This window comes from Columba livia, chromosome 6 (genome assembly GCF_036013475.1).
Source record: "Columba livia isolate bColLiv1 breed racing homer chromosome 6, bColLiv1.pat.W.v2, whole genome shotgun sequence".
Classification (NCBI taxonomy): domain Eukaryota; kingdom Metazoa; phylum Chordata; class Aves; order Columbiformes; family Columbidae; genus Columba; species Columba livia.
In genome coordinates, this window is record NC_088607.1 from 3,015,783 (window position 1) to 3,036,301 (window position 20,519).

The following is a 20,519-nucleotide window of genomic DNA, read 5'->3' on the forward strand; positions in this document are numbered from 1 at the left end:
CCTAAACCACAGGACTAAGAAGTCTTGTTAAAATTCAGTGAGACACACAAAGCAAAACACAGGTATGACCACAGCATGGATGGATATATCCAAAACAATCTTTAAATGGGATAGTTTGAGTATAGGTAATAATCCAGCTTAACCACAGCAAACCTGGTGCCAGAGTCGTGATGCTGCTGCTTGGAACATGTTGGTGAGGTCGAAGCAGGTACAAGTTACCCAGCCCAACCATGGTGTAAATGACTTTTAAAATGGAAACGGAGGGTCCGTGACGCTCCGTACAAAAGCACTTCAGCAGGTGTGTAAATTCAGGGCTGTATTTATAAATTAGTAACAGGAAAAGTAGTTTTGATCTGGTTAGCTCCTGCTCTTCTTGGGAGAATGGGCCAATGAAGTGAAATCACTCATTTTGTGTATTTATATACGAATAAGAAAAAAAAAATCTACAGCAAACCAAATCCTTCAAATAATTAGTAACTGGTTGTTCATGCCCATCTTGTTATTATATTCATTATTGTCTTCTGCACATTCAATCAGAAATGAACGAGGAGACATCCACAAGTCAAGGAATGTAACTTGGGGATCAGTTAAATACATTTTTGTGCATTAAGGCCATTGGCAACTAAAACACAGCAGCACCTCTAAGGGCTGACAAAGAGACAGATAAAACATCCCAGTGCCGAAAAGAGTAATTCAGCAGAAATTATGCTTGAACTGCCTGGTAATACCAGTAACACTGATCCATTCTGCAGACTGAGCCTAAGCTGCTGAATTCGAGATGAAATATGTGGACTTTAAGTAGTCCTAGCTGAGCAAGTTGGTGAGAATAATGTGCTATACTCCTGCATTCACACTTTGTGATAGCATAAAAAGACACAAAGCCACAATAAACATGATGCAGATTATCTGTCTAGTAGATAGTTCTGGTGCCTAAAGCGTTACCAGGCAATTCTGATTAATAATCAGGGAGTTCTCAGCCATGAACCTGCAGCTTCAGACAAGCAGAGTATGTAACTCAGACACAGGGGCATATGAATATTCTTAAGATAATCGCTAATTCTTACTTGAATACACTTCCTAATCATCAATATTGGAAATAACCCATCCTAAACCACCATCCCCAGAATGTTTATGTTGAGATCTTACTCCACATCGTCCCCCAGGTCCACAAAACCTGGAATAAATTCATTCCACATCTCCACACCACCCCTGCACACTCCCATTGTCTTCAATCTCCACACAGTTTTGACCCCATCAAAACAAACACATTTCCCCTGGTGACCTGGAATGAAAACCGGTGCTGCTCATCAACGCCGACCCTTCTCCCATAGTCCTCATGTTTGATGAGAACTTGAGACTTCAGGAGCTGAGATTTGGGCATTGGCACCGTGTTCAGATTTAAGACAACTTCCCCTCACATCCGAGTTTGGCTCTTCCTTCACGCTGCTTATTTCAAAAGCATCTTAGAACCAGTTTTTGTGAAGTTCTGCAACGTTAGGGACTATTATTCACTCGCGGTACAGCAAGTAAAGCGCAGCTTTTTCTTCTCTACTAATAACAGTCTTCCAGGGTAACTAATGCTCATTTTTGTACAAGGCTCTGCTCCAGCAGAAGTCAAACTGCTTTGTGTACTCCTCCCGTCTTTCACCAACACCGGCACACTCAGGTCTAAGTGTACATTGATTAATTTACAATTACAGCAGAGCCAGAACCTGCTTGAAACCAGAAACTGTTCACAAACGTGCTCCTCGAGAAGGTGACAATTACACAGCCTGTGTTTCCCAGTGACTGCTGACAGCACTGGCGTGCAAATGCAAGTCTCCCAGACTGATATTATTCCCCAATTACTATCCTGCTAACAAGGCCGGGTTTTAGACCTAAATTACCCAGCTGGTGCCTCCCAAGGCTCGTCTGCGTGTAACCCTAATCCAAGTCGAAAGAGCTGACAACGTTCTGCTGCCTTACAACCACTGACCTCTGCAAAGTCATTCCCGGCTGTCACCTCCCATTTGTAGCGAGCTCCCGCACAGGCTCCAAAACGCGTTTTCCATGCAATGAGATTATCAGCGTTCCCGGGGAAGGGATTGATGTGCACACCTTGTGCCTTTCCACCCTGCACAGCAAAACGGGACACGCGAGACGCAAGCGCGGGGTTGGAACCTCTCACCTCATTTCTCCTCCATGCCCTACCCAGCATTTGAAGAGCAACGATGGAAGAGAAAATAACCTGTGGTCGAAGCAGGTGCCTGCAGTCCGGACACGTGCTCAGTCGCCAGCACCCAGATCACTCCCCGAAGCTCCAACTTTTTGCAAACCCGCTGGCTGAAGCTAAAGAACAGAACGCTGCTTTCCGTCCTGTCATTTGGTGCTTGATTCTTTGTTTGTGGGGTTTTTTCTTTCTTTGTTTTTCCTGAGAACTATTGACGATTACTAGGAACAATTAAAAGTTACTCCTCGACAACAATGCAGACAAGAAACTGTCTTTAAGCTCTTGGTTTTAACAGCTTGCTATTTAAATTATTTAACAGAAAGTCCCATAAAAATGAAAAAGCCTTCCAGTGCAAGCACGCTGGCTTCTGGACTCCTGAAGACAGAACAGTATAAGCAGAACTATTTGATCCTCCTGGCAACACATCCTCAGCAGCATCCTTAGACTGCACAGATTCACACGGCAAAATAACGTTAAATAAACCTTTGCTCCCATTTTCATGGGAGCAAGAGCTGCATTGCACCGGAAGAAAAGAAAAGGTATAATTCGCTTAACAGTAATGTGATTTTTTTCCAGTACACTAAATCCCAGCAAATGTTTGACATTATAACAACGCTAGGAATCGACAGGGAATATCTTTTGACATTGCATTTGTTCCATTAGGAAGTTAATAGTTGTTAACTCTGACCACAAGGGTCTTTGCTGTTTTTAATGCAAGTGCAAATCTCCTCTTAGTGTTAATATTAGTTGCATAAATGTATTATAGGAAAAGTGAGCCTTAATGTACAGAATTTTTATCACGTTAAATGGATTCCTTTTAATTTCATGCATGTAACAATACAGGAAGCAACAAAACCCAATTATTATTAAAACTTGTGTTCAGAATGCATAGCAGACGTGTTAGAATTATGGAAGACAGCACATACCAGCTTGTGCATTCAGGGAAATTGTGTTGTTCTGTAAGGAAAACTCTTTAAACAGTTTATCCTACAATAGCTTCCTGTTTCAACTAAAAATTCTACGGGTTTATTAAATCATACATTTTATTTCTAAAGCTAAAGCTCACAAAAGCATTTAAAAGCATTTATTGTCTCTCTCAGCCATTAGCTAGGATCTGATTTTTATACATCATTCCTACAGTGCCTACAAATGGATGGGGGGGAGGAAAGAAAAGATAAATCAAAAGCCGTATGATCATGTTTATTCCAAGGGAAGACTTTCAAGGCAATTCCAAATCTCTCGTATGTCATCACTGAAACCAGATGATCAATAGATCATTTTCTTTTAAATTGTACTACGAACCATCACAACTCTACCAAATGTTTGTAGCTTACAGTGCAATGCGTTATTTCCTAATAATGCATCCCAAAGCTGATTTTGGCAGGAGAATGTAACTAAACAGTCTAAGTTAGTAGACTTTGTTTCAGTGTGTGGAGCCTCTTAATCTTTTTTCAGTGAAGATATAACCCCCCTTATAAAGATAGATAGATAGATAGATAGATGGATAGATAGATAGATAGATAGATAGATAGATAGATAGATAGATATACACAGTGAAAACATAACCCCCCTTCACAAACTGTAATTTTCCTCAGGAGCATCCAGGAGGTTCCTTTTCATAGAAGAGAATCTCCAAACCACAGGCTGAAATCACTCATTCAGGCAAATGGTAGTAAAATGCTCTGTAATTGATTGAAGTGGTGCAAACTCCTCAAAACAGGAGCATTCCAAGGCCAGGGCCATTCACCCTTCTCCTTGATAAAATACAGAATCCATAAACGCAGCAAAAAGAATGAATTTGGGATTGAGCAATACAAGAGGAGGTTCAAGAGCGAGAAAATTCAAGTTCAATGCCTAAGGGTTTCAAAACAGATTGAAAAAGAAATACTCGTCTGACATTTACCAGTGCTGGTAACTCTATTATTCTACACAAACAACTCTAAGAAAAGGAAGACGGACTGGTCCACCACATCAGTTTTCTATGTCAATAGATATACTATAGGGGATGCTGATAATAGCCAGCAGTACTTTTCATACCACAAAAAATGGGCATCCCCGCACCCTTGAATTGTGCCAGAAGTCACATTTTTATCCTCATACGTATATATTAAAGTCTATAAACATTTGTAACACACAGGAAAAGGTTCTGCAAACAAAAAATAACAACTGGCCAAGGTCACTCATATTTTCCAACATATTTCTCAGTACAGTTTTGCTTACCAGACATTACTTACCAATATTTAGGATACTACTATTTGATTTTTAAGTCTCTATCCTAATATGTTCAAATTGATCTAACAATTGGATTCCTTTTCAAAGCCTGAAAACAGTCCTAAATGAATTTAAGGAGAAGTCTGAATGTCAAAGAAATAACGTATCAGAAGCAGTCTGTTTAACTCAAAATTAAGAAAAACATTTAGATTACCAGTAAAATATCCTCAGGTTGCTGTCCCTGGTTTACACAATGGTATATTTGGAATTAACATAGAACAGGCTTCCATCTTGGATTTGTTTACAGCAAGTAAATCCAAGTTTATTTTAAATGTCTATTTTTAGTGATATAAGTGCATTATAGCCTACATATACACTTACAGGATGACTTACAGACATGAAATAGCATTTGAAAAGCAAATATGCACTATTAAATTTTGTGATAACATTTAGACACATAGAAACAGCATCTAAGGCAGGGGGATTTCTTGGGAGAAAGTACAACCTTGATATATCCAGAAGCCTAAAGATGTTGCATGGTGAAATCCAATTATTTACAATCCCTTGCATTCTTTTTCCTTTAAGCTATTACATACGTGCAGGAAAAAACCTCTGTGCTCTTAGTTCACGCACGGAAGTTTACAGCTGCGTGTCTAAAGCCATCGTTTGGTCTGAAAATACAGAGACTGGAATCTCTGCCTTTCATCTGAATTTGGAACATAGAAAATTTAAGTCCGCTCTGCTTATTAGCACCTCTAGTCTTTGAGTATAATTCTGTGTCATAAAACTGACAGAAAGAAAATTTAAATTATAACGTAAGCTACAAACCTCCTTCTCCTTCGTTAACAAATCAGCCTGGTAATTCAACACTATAATTCACCCGATAGCACAGTGACTTGGTAGAGCTTTGGATTAAGAGCAGAGGTCCTGCAAAGATTTCCTTACATACTTAAGCTTTACCTGCTGATCCTGACTTGAACAGGATTGTTGGGAACCCACTGCTCCTCATAATTGGCATGTGAGTAACATCACATAGGTTTCCTGCCTAGAAATGCCCTTTGAGTTGCTAAAATGAGGGGAAGAAATCTGGACAGCATCGATAAACGGGAAACGGAAAGGATTGATTTAATTGCATAAAACATGCTATGGAGAACCTGAAATACTAAACAAGGTGGTTTCCAAAACTTACCCTGAAGACTTAATACTAACTTGAGACTTTTCTGTGCATCACTTTAAAAATTATTATTATTATTATTATTATTATTATTATTATTATTATTATTATTTAGTAGCGTCTTTCTGTATTCAAACATAAGGGAATACTGCTTCAGGGTAATCAGCCAGAAGCTTATAACCAAATCAAGGCTTAAAACTGAAAAATAAGATCTGCGATTACTTAAATATTTAGCTCAGTAAACCATTTTGTGCAGGCAGGGGTTGCTTAGGGTAACTACAGACAAAAGGTTTAGATCTATTATCTGTATTTAACTGGCATCTGCAACTAAAATCCCAAGCCGAAGCCTCTGTTAGTCCCGTGCCAGAGGAAGCCGTGAACTCCGCAGTGCTCCTGCAAACCCAGAAACTCCAGCTCAGTAGCTTCCTCAAGTCTCCGAAAACCCTGCAGAGACACCGTTGTAAACGCTAGTGCCTAAATAAACCAGAATTGGAGGCAACACCTTCTCCAAAACAAAAATGAGACAAAACGAAGTATTACATAAGCTCTTCCGTGTTAAATATTTAACTCGCAATCAACTGTTTGCTCAACCGGTCTTTTATTGAATGTGCACACAGTTCTCCTTGGAGACACCGAGATGCAAGTAAAGGCTTAAAAAAAATGTACTTCTTTTGGTTGTTATCATTCTTAATCATTGATATCTATAAAATTATTAGTCCATGCTACCAGTGGGAATAGAACGCTCTGGATTAGCTAAACCCATCGGGCCTGCGCAACTGGGGAGCGGTGACACGCGATTTTTGAAGAATCAATTTATTGGCTATTAAAGACATGCTTAAAATTAAGTGCATCACAGGATATAGTGCCCCATTTATCTATTTGTATTCTGTAGAATATCACCGGACTCCTTTCATCAGACCCCATTAATCCCATCTATTTAGCCAGGCCAAACAGCAATCCAGCAGCCCCAATGATTATGGGATTAAAGTGGCATCTTGATCTGAAAATTGAGACAGGTCAGAGGAACAGTAAGGAAATCTCAAACCGATACTGTGGAGTAAGTTGTACGCTAATCCATCCTACTGTCAAGTGCCAGAAAACTCACTTTGACAACTCTGGGGTATCCTAAGAGATGTTCGCAATGAGTGACTTTGAGATCTAAGAAGCAATTTCTGTAAGCCTCTTTTATGGCTAAAAATGCGTGCCCTCTTTTCAGACGTAATTACTGAATATTTCGCATCTTTGGAAGCGCAACATTTCACATTCGCTACCATTTCTTAGTAGTGCACAAACTCCCATTAGCAGGTTTGAAAACTAATGGATGTAATGGCTGTTGTGCTGCTGTATTTAGTTTTTTTGATTAACTCATTAATTTACCAGACCATTATGGAAGATTTGCTTCCAGTATTCTCCATTAACGCAAGGGCAGAGCTTGGGGTTGTGTCAGGAGTTTTTACACCATATTTTAGCTGTGTCTAAAGCTAATGGCTGTCCAATTGCAGGCGAATGGATCAGGTTTGTATCTTAACACAGCACCTCGTTATTCACTAAAACATTCCAAAATTCCAGCCCTAGACAGACAGACAGACAGCTGGATGGATTTCTGCATCTCTTACCCTCACCACCTTTCAAAGCTGTGAACCAGTGGGACTCTAAATGCAAAATGTCCTTTAAATAAAGGCATAACTTCACTCGGCAAACATTACTATAAATAAAGAGAGCCCAAACCAACCAGTACAGGACACTAATATTCCCCACAAAGCACCACTGACTCCTTATTTAGGGTTTCAACTGGAACACAAAGTTCCTGACATTCATATGTAATTAATATATTTTTTCCTCCCACATTTGCGTGGGATTTTTTTGAAAGCAACTTGATAACCCAGAAGCCCAACCTTGCAGTATACAGGTTGTCTACCACACACATTTATGTGTCTTAATAACTTCTGGGAAATGTTACTGTTACTTTTAAAAACCCATAAACATTCGGTTTTCCATTGACAACAGTTTCTCCATTATGTTTTCTTAAATTAAAACTCAATCTAGACTAGTTGTGAGGATTCCCTCACTTCTGCCACTTTATAAAACATGCGCTATTGCGGCACTTAAATAAAATTGTGAAATTCCCGAAGAGTTAATAGACGAGAGAATTTTAATTAATAATGTATTTTAAATACCACACCTGAAAGTCCCTTTACTCATTTTCCATTGTACTCTGAGTCCCTCTGAGGGCACAGCGGTGTTTAAACAGGAGATACACGCAGAACACTTGGATTAAATGGGGATTCGGTAATTCAGTAAATCTCAGTATTAGGGAGAAATTTGTGCAATAGGAGACTAAGCCCTACAACTTGAAACGAGGTGTAAAAATGAGGTCTTAACTATCCACTTACTACAGATCCCATACGGTGTGTACAGGGAGAGAGCTGCTGGGTTTTTTGCTATGTGCTGTGTTAAGCAGTTGTCGTCTTTTCATCCTTGACAAGGTGCTTCTATTCCAATAGCAGATTAAGGCATTTCTGTGAATTACCACAGGTTTTGTGTGGGTTTTTTTGTTTGGCTGGTTTCTTTGTTTGTTTGGGGTTTTTTGAGCACTTTAGGATCCTTTGGGATAAGCAGCTCTATTAAAAAGGCATATTACTGCTCTTAGTAAAGGATGGGTTGCTTTGCATTGGAAGCAAAACCTTAATTGATACACTGCTGACTTCTCCCACAAACTTAAATACCACATTAATTTTATGCGTACAGCAGTACCAACCAGTCACTAATGATAATTAATCGATATCCAGGTTTTAGGTTTAGCCATGAGGTACGTTTTTTACAAAATCCAAATAATCACAGAATGGTTGGGGTTGCAAGAGACCTCTGAAGATCATCTAGTTCAACCCACTCACTAAACCAGGTTCACCCTATAAAGACCAATTAATTTCTTGCAAAAATGCAGAGTACATTACGCAAATGAAACATGGTCTTTAAGCAAGCGTATTGTAAAAAATAACGCTAGTTAGATATTTCTGTGCATGTCCTCTACAAAGGGGGCTACAAAAACTGCTGTGTGCCACAAAACCCGGGTTTAGCCCCGCTAGTACCGGGTTTTGTGACCCGGCACAAGTCCCGTCCTGCTCCCAGTCCTACTACATCACCTGTAGCCCAGGAATAGAATGACTTTACCCTCTCTGAGGAGCAGGTGTTAAATAGGGATAAAATGAACAATTTTCTAGCAAAAGGACAAAGTCTTATATACAGGCCTAGTACTTAGTTAAGAGAATCCAGCAAAAAGCTTTGGAATGGCAGCCATTTTACTGAAAGCACAGGAGATTACCTCAAATATTGCAAACCTTGTAGGGGGGAAAGTAGCGTTTCTGTTGTAACATGAGGCTTTTTGCGCTATTTTTGCGTGCAGGCATCATGGTGAGTAAGGAGCCCAGCAAATGCTTACTCACCGCCTCAGACAGCGAAGTTGAGCCGGCGGCTTCGCTCGCCCTGGAGATGAAATACGCGCTGGATCCCAACCGGCAGATCAAGAAACGGAACAAAGCCCTCCAGGTGAGATTTAAAGATATCTGCGAGGCCCAGAACGAGCAGAGGGACAAACAGCTGTCCAGCAGCCAGGATCCCGACAAGAGGGAAGCCAAGGCCATCTCCTACAAGACGGCGTATCGCAAGTACATGACGGTGCCCGCCCGGAGGTCCATACCCAACGTCACCAAGAGCACAGGAGTTCAGACTTCACCCGATCTTAAAAAGTGTTACCAGACCTTTCCTCTAGACCGGAAAAAAGGGAATATTCTTAAAAGCGCCTCGACTGTCGACACCTTTAAGGGTCAAAACAACGGGTTTCTCATAGACGCGAAGGACAAGGACGGCGGGAGCTCGGGGGACGCGGGTCAGTGGGGCAGGAAGGGCGGCAGCCTGCAGACGGCCGAGTTCATCTCCCACCTCAACGAGCGCATCAACGCCGAGTCCTGGAGAAGCAGCGATTTGCACAGCTCTCCCAAAGAGTCTCCCCCTCTCCCAAACTCGGCCGACCCCGCTCTGGAGGAGCCGGGCCGCGGGAAGCCGGCGGCGGGGCGGCCGGGGAGCGAGGAGGCCGCCCAGCCCCTCCACGGGAGGGTCTTCAAGACCGAAGTGGCCACCGTTTACTTGCCGTCGGCCGGTTCGCACGCCTCGCAGACCGACCTGCTCGACCTCGCGGCCGAGAGCGACTGGTCGCCGTGCCCGGCAGCCGAGGAGGACAGAAAGAGGACGGTGCACCTCAACGGTGTCCAGGCGCAGGCGGGAGATGCCCGGGCCTGCGCGGCGCGGGCGCAGTGCCAAGCCACCGAATGTAGCGAGCAAACCCTACAGATCGACGTTTCGCCTATGGAGGAGAACCAGCCTTGCCGGGCGGCCGTGGCGGTGAGCGAGGAATGCCAACAAATCGTGCCTCACACGGAAGTTGTGGACTTGAAAGCGCAGCTTCAGATGATGGAGAATTTGATCAGCTCTAGTCAGGAAACCATAAAAGTGTTGTTGGGTGTTATACAGGAGCTAGAGAAAGGAGAAGCTCACAGAGAAGGGTGAGTAGAAGCTTTTTAAATGAGTATGACCTGGTTTTAATGCCTTTTCTACCAAGTCCTGCCCTTGAATTCGCTCACATAGGTTTGCGCCCATTGCCGTGCGTTGCCCCACTGCAAACCGAGACCTGACACATGGTGCTTCTCACAAGGAGCAGGTTTTGCTGCTTTAGACCCAAGTCCAAGGGAAACTCACCAGCAGTCCACACAGATTTCCTACCCGCTTGTCCTGTGATGTTATTTTGTAGGTATTTGTCCTATATATCTTTTCTCGTACCGTTGGTAACGAGCACAGAACGAGCCGCTCTCCAAACAGGATTAGTGAGGCTGCTTTCACATTAACAACTTGTATTAACCGTGATATCTCACACGGCTTGAAAAGCAGCAGAAAACCCTTAATTCCGTAAGAGACTTACCTTTTTAAGATTAAGGGATATTATTACAACTCTTAATATAATTCCATTAGTGGCATATGAATCTTGTCTGGTTTACTTTCACCTTCTGAATTTTTAATATGTCTTTCAGAAGGAAATTAAATAAAAACTCGGAGTATCAAAGCTTTCTTTGCAGCACTCACACTACTCACAAACTCCAGCATAAAAAACCCCACAACGTTTTGTTTATCCCTAACTTAAGTTACTTAAATCAACCTATAAGGCATTACAAATATTAGCTGCTGTAACACAGTACAAGCTTTAGTCTTTACCTAAACAGTTCAATGCATCTCTTATGTTACCTTAACAGGCATTTTTCAGACTTACTTGCCTTTAGATCGCTAATCTTTATTCAATAGTGCACCTTAAAATGTACACGCGCTGTTTGTGTTTTTAAATACTTCTGTTATTAAATCATGATTTGTCAGAAGAAATCTGGATTTTAAAATTAGAAACCAGTAGCTCTTGCTGCTTGAAACAGCACATGCTTTAATTTGAGTCAAAAATGTACATCTTAAGATTTGCAATTCAAGTCTTCCTCTAGAAATGCAGAAGGCATCTTGTTAATCCTAAATATTCCAACTGCTTTTCATTAAAACATCATCCTGGCTGTTGGACATTGCTGTCAACACAGCCACAGCATTTGTAGTTTGTTTTACAGCTGGTTACAGTATTTTTAGAACACCTTGTCAAATCCCGGCTCTTCAGACTGGGAAGCTTCTTGATCTTGCTGAAAGCAATACGAGATTATTGAGATTTTTAAAAAATATTATCCAGAAAAAGTATTCCTCTGACTTTCTCAACTTAAAGAAACTGTGCCGTGCTGCTTGTCAAATCACAAAACATAGAAAAATATCTTTCATCATAACTCATCATCTGATCGTCAAGAACTCTGCGTACACGAACACACGCATCCAACCCCAAAGTCATCTAAAGTCATCTGCTATCAACGCCCGTGCTCCCTCCACACACTTATATATCAAGTTTTATCTTTTCCAAAGACAGCAGAGCGACGGGTGCAGCAAATACTTGGTTTTTATTGCCTTCACATGAGCAGAGCCTTGTAGGGTAGCCAACATTAGGAGTGTATCCCTGTCCTCAACACAAAGGAGGTCGAGGTCTTGCCCACCTATTGATGGTTGCTCGTATCTTCAAATAACCCTTCTGAAGTTGCCGCCCTGACAGAGCCGTAGCAAATACCAGCCCTAAAATAGTGTAACTATCCATAAACCCCAGTTCTCCAGAATACTTCTACTGCTTCTTATAAACTTGTGTATTAGACCCTGCAAGATTACACGATATTTGACCGAAATGAGCCTGTTTATTAGCACTCCTTTACTTCCCCCCCATAGCAATGGTGAAATCACCACCTAAAGATACATCACACATTTTGAAATCTTTTCCAACACACTGTGCTGTGTGAAAGAGACAATATGTTTTAATGATTCTTTGACGTTAACTGTAACCAGTGGCAGTTACACCAGTGGTCAGGGTTCATTATATAAATTGGAAGTAAAATATCTGCAAGTGAGATTTCAGATAGCAGGGACACAAAGGATGTGAAGATGGGGAAAGAGGAAAGGAGGGAGATGCATACTTGCATATTTTCTCCTGTTTCAGGAATTCCTGTATTCCAGACCCTTCTAATTGTGTAGCACCTGGGTGATTTTAATGGAGATGGCACATAGGAGCCCAGCATTATGCTGGGGACATTTCTGTTCTCCACTGATCACACTCCAGAGTGGAAAGAACACTCTGTTCTCCAGCAAAGCACCAATGCATTATTAACACCAAGCCTGTCTTTATCCCTATTTCCCTCAAATTAGACAACTATTTTGATAACAGGGTGTCCCATCCTTTTATTAGGATAATTCTTTCCAATTATTGCATTCATTTCTACGACTTTTTTTTCCATGGAGACCCACCACTGTGTATGCTGTTCTTTGTCTTCTCTATTTTAGCGTGTTGATCATTTTTTCCTTTTATAAAGAGGTGTTCGGTCAGTTTATAACAAGAAATTAAAAGTAGTACTTGTGCTATGTCACATATACGAGTCTTCCATCTGGTAAAGCAGAAAACAACGTTCCATGTTTATGGCACTCTCTGGTTTTCTTATGTATATTAAATTCCTTACAATAACATACATCAAGGAATAAATAAAATAACACAGTGCTAGTGAAAAAAATAAAGGAGAGAGAACCCACAGCTAAATCTCTTAATCAGATTTTTCTCCCGTCAAGAAAATCGGTGTTCTTTAAGTGCTGTTGTAGTGCCATGGGACTAGTGCTCAGTGGATTCATTTTCACTAATATGCTGTAGGTCTTGAACTGCTATTACTGCAATTCATCACTAAATGAGTCTATGCCAGCAAAATTGTACCAGCATCTCTGAAGACAGGAGTATCATCCTTTGGGTGAATATCATCTACGGATACTTTTCAAAATGTCAGTACTACATTATCTGCAATTAGCAACAACATCCAGCGTTCGGCTCTGCTGAAGGGAAAGGGAAAAGCCACTGGAGGAGAAAGACAGAGCAGCTCCAACACCCAACGAAACCAAATCCAAGACTGTGAGGGTTCAACGTGGCCTCGCTCCTCTGACTGGGCTCAGGCTCCATTTTTTGGTCAAAGAATGCAGAATTTGGGCCATCAGGAAACACAGAGCTTGCCAATGGGCACTCTGTGATTTTAATGCATTGAATCTATCGAAATAACACATAGTAGATTTGAGGACAGGGTTGAAATTGTTACCCTGTGACCCGCCCCCCCAAGATCCAATGAGACTATTAAAACTCTGTATTTCTTATGTGCGTGACTATTTACTAAATCTTTGGCAAAACAGTAGTTGTACCTTACTATGTGGAGGCTTCTACCAAAAAAATAATCACAGCAAAAGGAATTTGTGTTAAGTCATGCGTGAGTAAAAGCAACAGAGCTGCAGCTTCAATTCAGACTTCCAACTCAAAGCTGGAGAAAATATTGAATATTCCATGATGCAAGGTGCAGCTTTTACAACACAAGTTTGATTCCCTGAATGTCTGCTTTGCCTACTAGTAAAATATTAGCAATCTATATCAACTATAGACACGTTTGTCTGTTTTCAGATACGGTGCACTCCATTAAGCCAAACTCTGCTCTGTTTACCTGTATGGCCAGCAGGATTGAAAGCAAAACGCAGGTCAATAGTTCTAAAACCTGGCTAACTGCAGTACAGCCTGTGAAATAGCGAACAGAAGATGAACAGATAATCAAAAGTATTTTTTAGCTGGAGAACACTGATGACCTGCCCTTTAAATCCTCACTGTGAAAAGCAATCGGGGCACTTCTCATTATATAAAAAAAAATCAGCAATTTTAATAAACAAAGTACTCAATTTGCCACACAAAAATAAGTCACAGCATTTTGGCTCTGAGAGGCCAAATGCTACACATTAGACAAGAGTTAAATTAACCTTTTTCAGAGATAATTTATATTCATTTATTAGTCAACTGTGGTTCAGGAATTGAAAGAGCTCTCAAACGACATTCATAGAACAAGCAGTCCCACGCTCCTTCAAAGAGGCTTCGAAAGAACACATTCTCATGGACAGGATTTAAATGTCATTTCACATTTTCCAACAAATAAGGGGATATTTGGGTCTCTTATTATTTCAAAGCAGAAAATAAACCAATACAGTGTGTGTCTGGATGGACATTTGAAGCAAAGAGGAGACGTGATGCTCTACCCAAATACTTATGTCTCAAAAATACTGCAAGAAATCATCCCCAAGGTCACAAGAGCTGAGCTTAAACTTGTCATCCTGGCTTGGAATGATGGGCAAGTCAGATAACCCAAGCAATTACTGCCCGGATTGTTTGCTTTTCTCCTCTTCAAAAGCTGCTTCCAAGTCCAGCCCAGATGAAGGAGACAGGGCAAATAAAGGTAGTAACAACCTCCTCTGTTTAACTCAACCCATCAACACACACGAGCCAATACTCTTAAAAACAAGGGACTTCCTTATGTCACATAAGGAGAAAAGAAAGTGTTGAGCACTCTGAAAGCTCTGGAAGTAACAAGCCAGCTGCAGAAATGACATGACTTGGTTTCATTTGGGATCTCCTCCCACTTTGGGTTTTGTTTTGCTTTTTCAATTAGACGTGGCCAAGGAAACGTTCAAGAATATCATCTCTAAGAGAAAACCTGGAAATGGAGGGATGCAATAGACAGATAAGCTTAACAGCAGAAGACAGCTGGACTACAAATAAATAGATGAAAACCATAAAAATACAACAAATTCCATCTGTGATGCATGAATTTTATGATCTACTGAGTGCCACCAGGTTTTAAGAGACTGCAACAGCAGTCCCTTGGAACAGAACTACAGTAATTAGCTCTATTTTCAACTCTGATCTTTACACACACATCCGTTTTGCTTGTCCTTTGGAGGGGTCTCATTCATTTTGACTATACCAGAGACCATCTCCTAAATTCCTATTTCTTTATCCTCCCTCCAGTTGTCACTGCAGAGCTCATGCTGTTTATCGATCCTTCCCAAACACAGATGTACCAAGACACCTTGGAGATTGCAACAATCCACCTTTTTAAGGCAGACACAGAAATCTCTTTAGACGTATCATCCTTAGTCATGAAAAAGAAACAATTTTTGTGCAAATTAGTGTTTTGTGAAACTTATGACCCTTGGGCCAGTGGATGGTTGGGTGGAGGGTTTTTTGCATATTCTAATTCATATATACCATTTTTTCTGCTTTTTCCACAAAGATCAGTCTTGGACTGAACCATTTGACTACGGTAGCAGCAGTTTTTATGTTCTAGTTCCAACATCAGCAGAACACCTCTCTCTTCCTTTTCTTACAGCCATTCATACAACTACTCCCTCTCTTTTTGTAAGTATACAGTTAATTCTAATTATTAATAGCTGAACTGTCAGGCATCATCACTGCCCAAACGGCGTGTGCCAAAGGTCTTCAACGAGCAAACAATGATGAACAAAAATGACAAGTGAACTGTTGGCAACAACCAGTACGTGGAATAAACAAACAAAAAACATTAACGTAGTGTTTTAACAAAGTCACTTGATCTTAATGCTTACTCTGTTTTCTCAAAAAAGTCACACTAGGAATATTCGAGTCTCAGAACATATGACTAAGTTTGCTGATACATTCCAGCTTTTCATCTGCATATACTACACAGGCACAATTTGAAGAAAAAGTATTTGAAAAGTAATTTGATTTATATCCAGTTGCTACTCAGACTTTAGAAACAAGATGAAATATCATTCGCCACCTCCCCATTTCAGCGGCGTTCGGCAGCACTTCAGGCTCTGAAGTGAAATTGAAGTTCAAGACTTTTCCATCGCATTGGCAGCAGTGACATAAAGGCCAGTAAAAGCAAATTTCCACCATTCAAATCTGGAAACATGGGTGAAGTCTTACAAAGAACAATTAGAAGTATAAGCAGACTACATTCTTGCTAAATATTATACATTAATCTGAATTACTGCGGATCATAAGGGAAGCTTATCCAGCTGTCACCGAGCTCTCCAAATTACATACCTGCAAGGAGAGTTTTCCTGCTAAAATCAGTCTTTAAAGAGGATGTTATTTAGGTACTGAATTACCAGTTTTCTCTTTACACAATTAGAGTAATCCTTTAATAACTGCATTTTGACTGTATTAGAATCTAAAGAGCCAGAGCAACGAGCCAGGCGCCGATCCAGTCATGTAAAAATGTGACAAAATGAGCTTTATAGTCCCAAATTTCTCAGCTGAGAGATTAATCCCCAGATTTCTAGCTGACCCTTCCTTCCAAGCCCTTGTGCTTACACAAAGATGTACTGGGGGAAAAATGGATTTGAACCATGGACAGTTGTCGTAAGAAGACTTGTCTGAAGAGGGGCATTTTGTTTTTAAACTGTTGAGGCTCCCAAGTGCCAGAATTAAGACATAAACATGCAGTTCAGTTTTCAAAACCTCCTCTGCAACACATTCAGAGAACTGAGGGTCAACAAGCATCGCAGCCTATGAAGAGTTGAGCTGGGTTCAAGTATTAGTATCTGTGGGCTGTTTCAGAAACCGGAGGAGAACATCGTTTCACTGAGGAGCTCCTGGGCACTCTGTCCATCCTCCCCGTGTGCCACTGCTGGGGTTAATTACAGGCCCAGTAACCCTTCTCAGCTCAGACCCTGGAAAAACTACAGCTCGACGCTGTTTTGTCGCTCTTAATGGCTTCATTTGCAAATACAGAGGAATCTTCAAGATAGATGAGTGAAGAGAGTTGGACCAAGGGTCGGACTTGATGATCTCTGAGGTCTTTTCCAACCCAGTCATTTCTGTGATTATGTGAGATAACCAAGTTAGAACATGCAGAGCAGTCCAACACACAGGCACAGGTTTGCGGCCTGCAGCTGGCATCAAACCACTTTTACCATGATATAAGCAAACACTTAAAAAAGCAGCAGTTTAACAGAACACTTAAACAAAACCCGGCAATTCAGAACTTTTCTGCGGCAGTTTATTGGGCCGGTTTCTTTTGCATCTCGCAGAGCAGCAGCGTAGGGATGAGCTGTGCCCTGGGGCAACGTCCCTTCCAAAGGGAGGCTGGAAATCGCTCCGAATGGTGCTTAACCCTCTTCTACTAACCAGATGGAGGATGTTTTTCACCACATCACTTGCTGCGTGAACAAACTAGAAGAGGACAAACAGCACTGTGTTGCCTATACTATTTTTTTCTCCTATAATGCTTTGTCTCTTGGTTCCAATATCCTGAGAAGACACAAAGAAGCTGAGTGTGGTCTAATAATTCATCAGCACGAGAGACCGGGTTGTAGCAATGAGCAGAGGTATTTTAACATTAACAAGGTAATTTACACTCCAGAATAGTTCAGCCTGGCATGACTTAGGTCATTTCTTTGGTAAACGCAGAGATTTGGGGGATTGGTCTCTTCTCCCAGGCAGTCAGCAATAGGACAAGGGGCCATGGGCTTCAACTCTGCCAGGGGAAATTTAGGCTAGAGATTAGAAAGCAATTCTTTGCAGAGAGAGTGGTCAGGCATTGGAATGGCTGCCCAGGGAGGTGCTGGACTCGCCGTCCCCGGAGGTTTTGACACTGAGATTGGACATGGCACTTAGTGCCATGATCTAGTCAATGGACTGGAGTTGGACCAAGGGTTGGACTGGATGATCTCTGAGGTCTTTTCCAACCCAGTTGATTCTGTGATTTACCTATTGCTTTGTCATCCAGACAAGCTCGGAAAAAACGCTCAGGGACGGGACTTGTCTGAACATCTGCATACAAAGCCCAAGCAAACACCAAACTGCTGCTCTACAGATTCTCCTGCACTGCAGTAAAAATCTCAAACTACCATTATTTAAGGAAATGAGAAAATAGAAAGCACCGAGACCTGCGAAGAGTTATTCGAGCTGCAACAGCAAGAGTCCAGCACTTGCAGGGTCCTTCCTGCTGGTTTTTGTTTCATGCAATTCCCCATCCTTCATGCAAGTACCACACAACCAGCAAGATCCACAGCCAGCAATCATACTCCATATCCTTAATTTTCTGCTTCTGTGTAGTATTTAGAATTCTAAACAAGCTCTTTGGTTTGCATATAGTATGGTTCACGCATTGTTGTAAGCTGGTACAGGCTTTTATGTGTAATAAACACAGAGTATTTGAGCTCACACTAAAATAGCAATCACTTCAAAATGATGGAAAAATAACACCAACTTCTTATTTCTCCTATCTTCCCACCTCTATAGAAACAATGCCTGTTAGTAGTCTTCTTCATTTAAAAGTCTGACTCCAGCAAAACCCAAGGTGTTGTGTTTTAATACAGTTATTCACCCATAAATGCACTAATAGTCCACGCCTATGAAACACCCTTTGGTCCAACCGCTTGAGAGGATTTAATTTGCATTAAAACTGTGCAGTTATGAATCTCTGTGCTGCAGCTGACGAAGGGTGATTAGCCACAGCGCAGGGAGGTGAATAATCACTCGGTACTTGGGAAAATTCAGCTCAGGGTGAATCGGTGTCCAAAAAACGGCATGCAGGAGGAATTAATTTTAAAATTAGGTGGATTTGGGGGTGGAAGAGCAATGGGACCTGGGGAGAGGAAGGCGACACACTGCAGGAAAAGGAGGATGCAGCTGAGGGGATGCTGAGCTGCGGGTTCACAGGTCTCGGGTTAATGATGCTCTGAGGTCGGGAGAAAATCACAGCAAGAGATTTCGAGTGCGAGGGGTAAAGGGACAGACCCCGTCCCAGCGAAACTGCTGCTGTGTGCTCCCTGATGGCCCACCAGAGCTCTGCGACCTAAGAATTACACGCCAGCAATACAGTTGCTACTCAACTAGAGCAAATAAATTCCCTGAATTATTATTATTAACAGAAAGAGCTGACATTTTAATTATCCTCCTGATTTTTCTGATGAGTCGGAGGCACAAATATTCAAGAGATGCTAGACCTTGTGTGCACCTAATTCCTGTAAGATTTTGTGATTTCACCTGAAACACATTTTTAATTTTTTTTTTTTTTAGTCACTAGGCATCCCTATTAATTTTTTAAACACTTCACTCCCTGACTAACCTCAGGATAATATATAATGTATTTACAGGGTGAAAGTACTTGAATTGCTGTCGTGGGAGTCATGCCATACACCCACAGTGCAAATATCTCAAAAAGAAAATTAGTCATCTGCTTCCAACTGTCAGGATTCAGGAAAAGACAACAAACTACTGTCTTAGAAACAGTCTCGAAAAATCTCACCACTGAGCTTCTCCACATTTCAAAGTATTTGCAGGAAGCAAATGAATAATATCAGCCCTGTAATAGCAGGACAGGAAAAAAAAAAATAAGTGGAAAAAAGATTCTGATATTATTTTAGAGCATCAGAAGATTTCTGCCATCAGTTAAAATAACCTTTAAAAAATGAGTTAGTGAATTTGTGCAGTTTTTCTTTTCACAGAATCAATGGCTGGGGTTGAAGGGACCTCTGGGATCATCCAGTCCAACCCACCTGCTCACACAGGGTCACCAGAGCAGATCACACAGGGTCGTGTCCAGGCGAGTTTGAATGTCTCCAGAGAGACACATACTCATCCCCACTGTGACAATGAGGGTCTTCCCAGCCATTTTGGTGACAACCAGAGGCTGCCTGCCCATGCTGAGCGGGAAGGACTGATTCTTGGTACATTCAACATGTTGCTGCCCAGGTCGGGGCTGCCTGAGCTCATGGACCGTCCCTTTGCCTCGGAGACGAGAAAAGTGTCGTCACTGAGGTTTCACACAGAATCCCAGAATGTCAGGGGTTGGGAGGGACCTGGAAAGCTCATCCAGTGCAATCCCCCCATGGAGCAGGAACACCCAGATGAGGTTACACAGGAAGGTGTCCAGGCGGGTTGGAATGTCTGCACAGAAGGAGACTCCACAACCCCCCTGGGCAGCCTGGGCCAGGCTCTGCCACCCTCACCAGGAACAAGTTTCTTCTCAAATTTAGGTGGAACCTCCTGTGTTCCAGTTTGTACCCATTGCCCCTTGTCCTGTCACTGGCTGTCACCCAGAAGAGCCTGGCTCCATCCTCCTGACACTCCCCCTTTCCATATTGATCCCCATGAGTCCCCCCTCAGTGTCCTCTTGTCCAGCTCCAGAGCCCCAGCTCCCTCAGCCTTTCCTCACATGGGAGATGCTCCACTCCCTTCAGCATCTTGGTGGCTGCGCTGGACTCTCTCCAGCAGTTCCCTGTCCTGCTGGGGCCACAACTGGACACAATATTCCAGGTGTGGTCTCCCCAGGGCAGAGTAGAGGGGCAGGAGAACCTCTCTCGACCTAGTTAATCGTCACATAGTAGTTACTTAAAGACAACCACCCTACTGACGCTGACCATCAGGGACCTAAGCTAAGGAGGAAAGGATAAGCATAGAATCATTTTGGTTGGAAA

The 20,519-nt window shown here is 41.9% G+C and overlaps 2 protein-coding genes across 4 annotated transcripts in view; one reads left to right on the forward strand and one right to left on the reverse strand.

Moving 5' to 3' along the window:
* The window catches only part of DOCK1 (dedicator of cytokinesis 1), a 278,334-nt gene that overhangs the window by 145,632 nt on the left and 112,183 nt on the right, over window positions 1-20,519 (reverse strand). The window lies entirely within an intron of this gene.
* The window catches only part of INSYN2A (inhibitory synaptic factor 2A), a 40,296-nt gene that overhangs the window by 5,216 nt on the left and 14,561 nt on the right, over window positions 1-20,519 (forward strand). The window contains exons 2-3 of one of the 2 annotated variants that reach the window (XM_065066733.1): window positions 8,998-10,153; window positions 12,904-13,034. In XM_065066733.1, coding sequence (XP_064922805.1) covers window positions 9,003-10,153; window positions 12,904-12,910 — 1,158 coding nt within the window. In that variant the 5' untranslated portion in view covers window positions 8,998-9,002 and the 3' untranslated portion in view covers window positions 12,911-13,034. Of the gene's footprint in view, window positions 1-8,997; window positions 10,154-12,903; window positions 13,035-20,519 lie in introns of those variants that run through there. The other variant, XM_005505796.3, reaches the window with a different exon arrangement.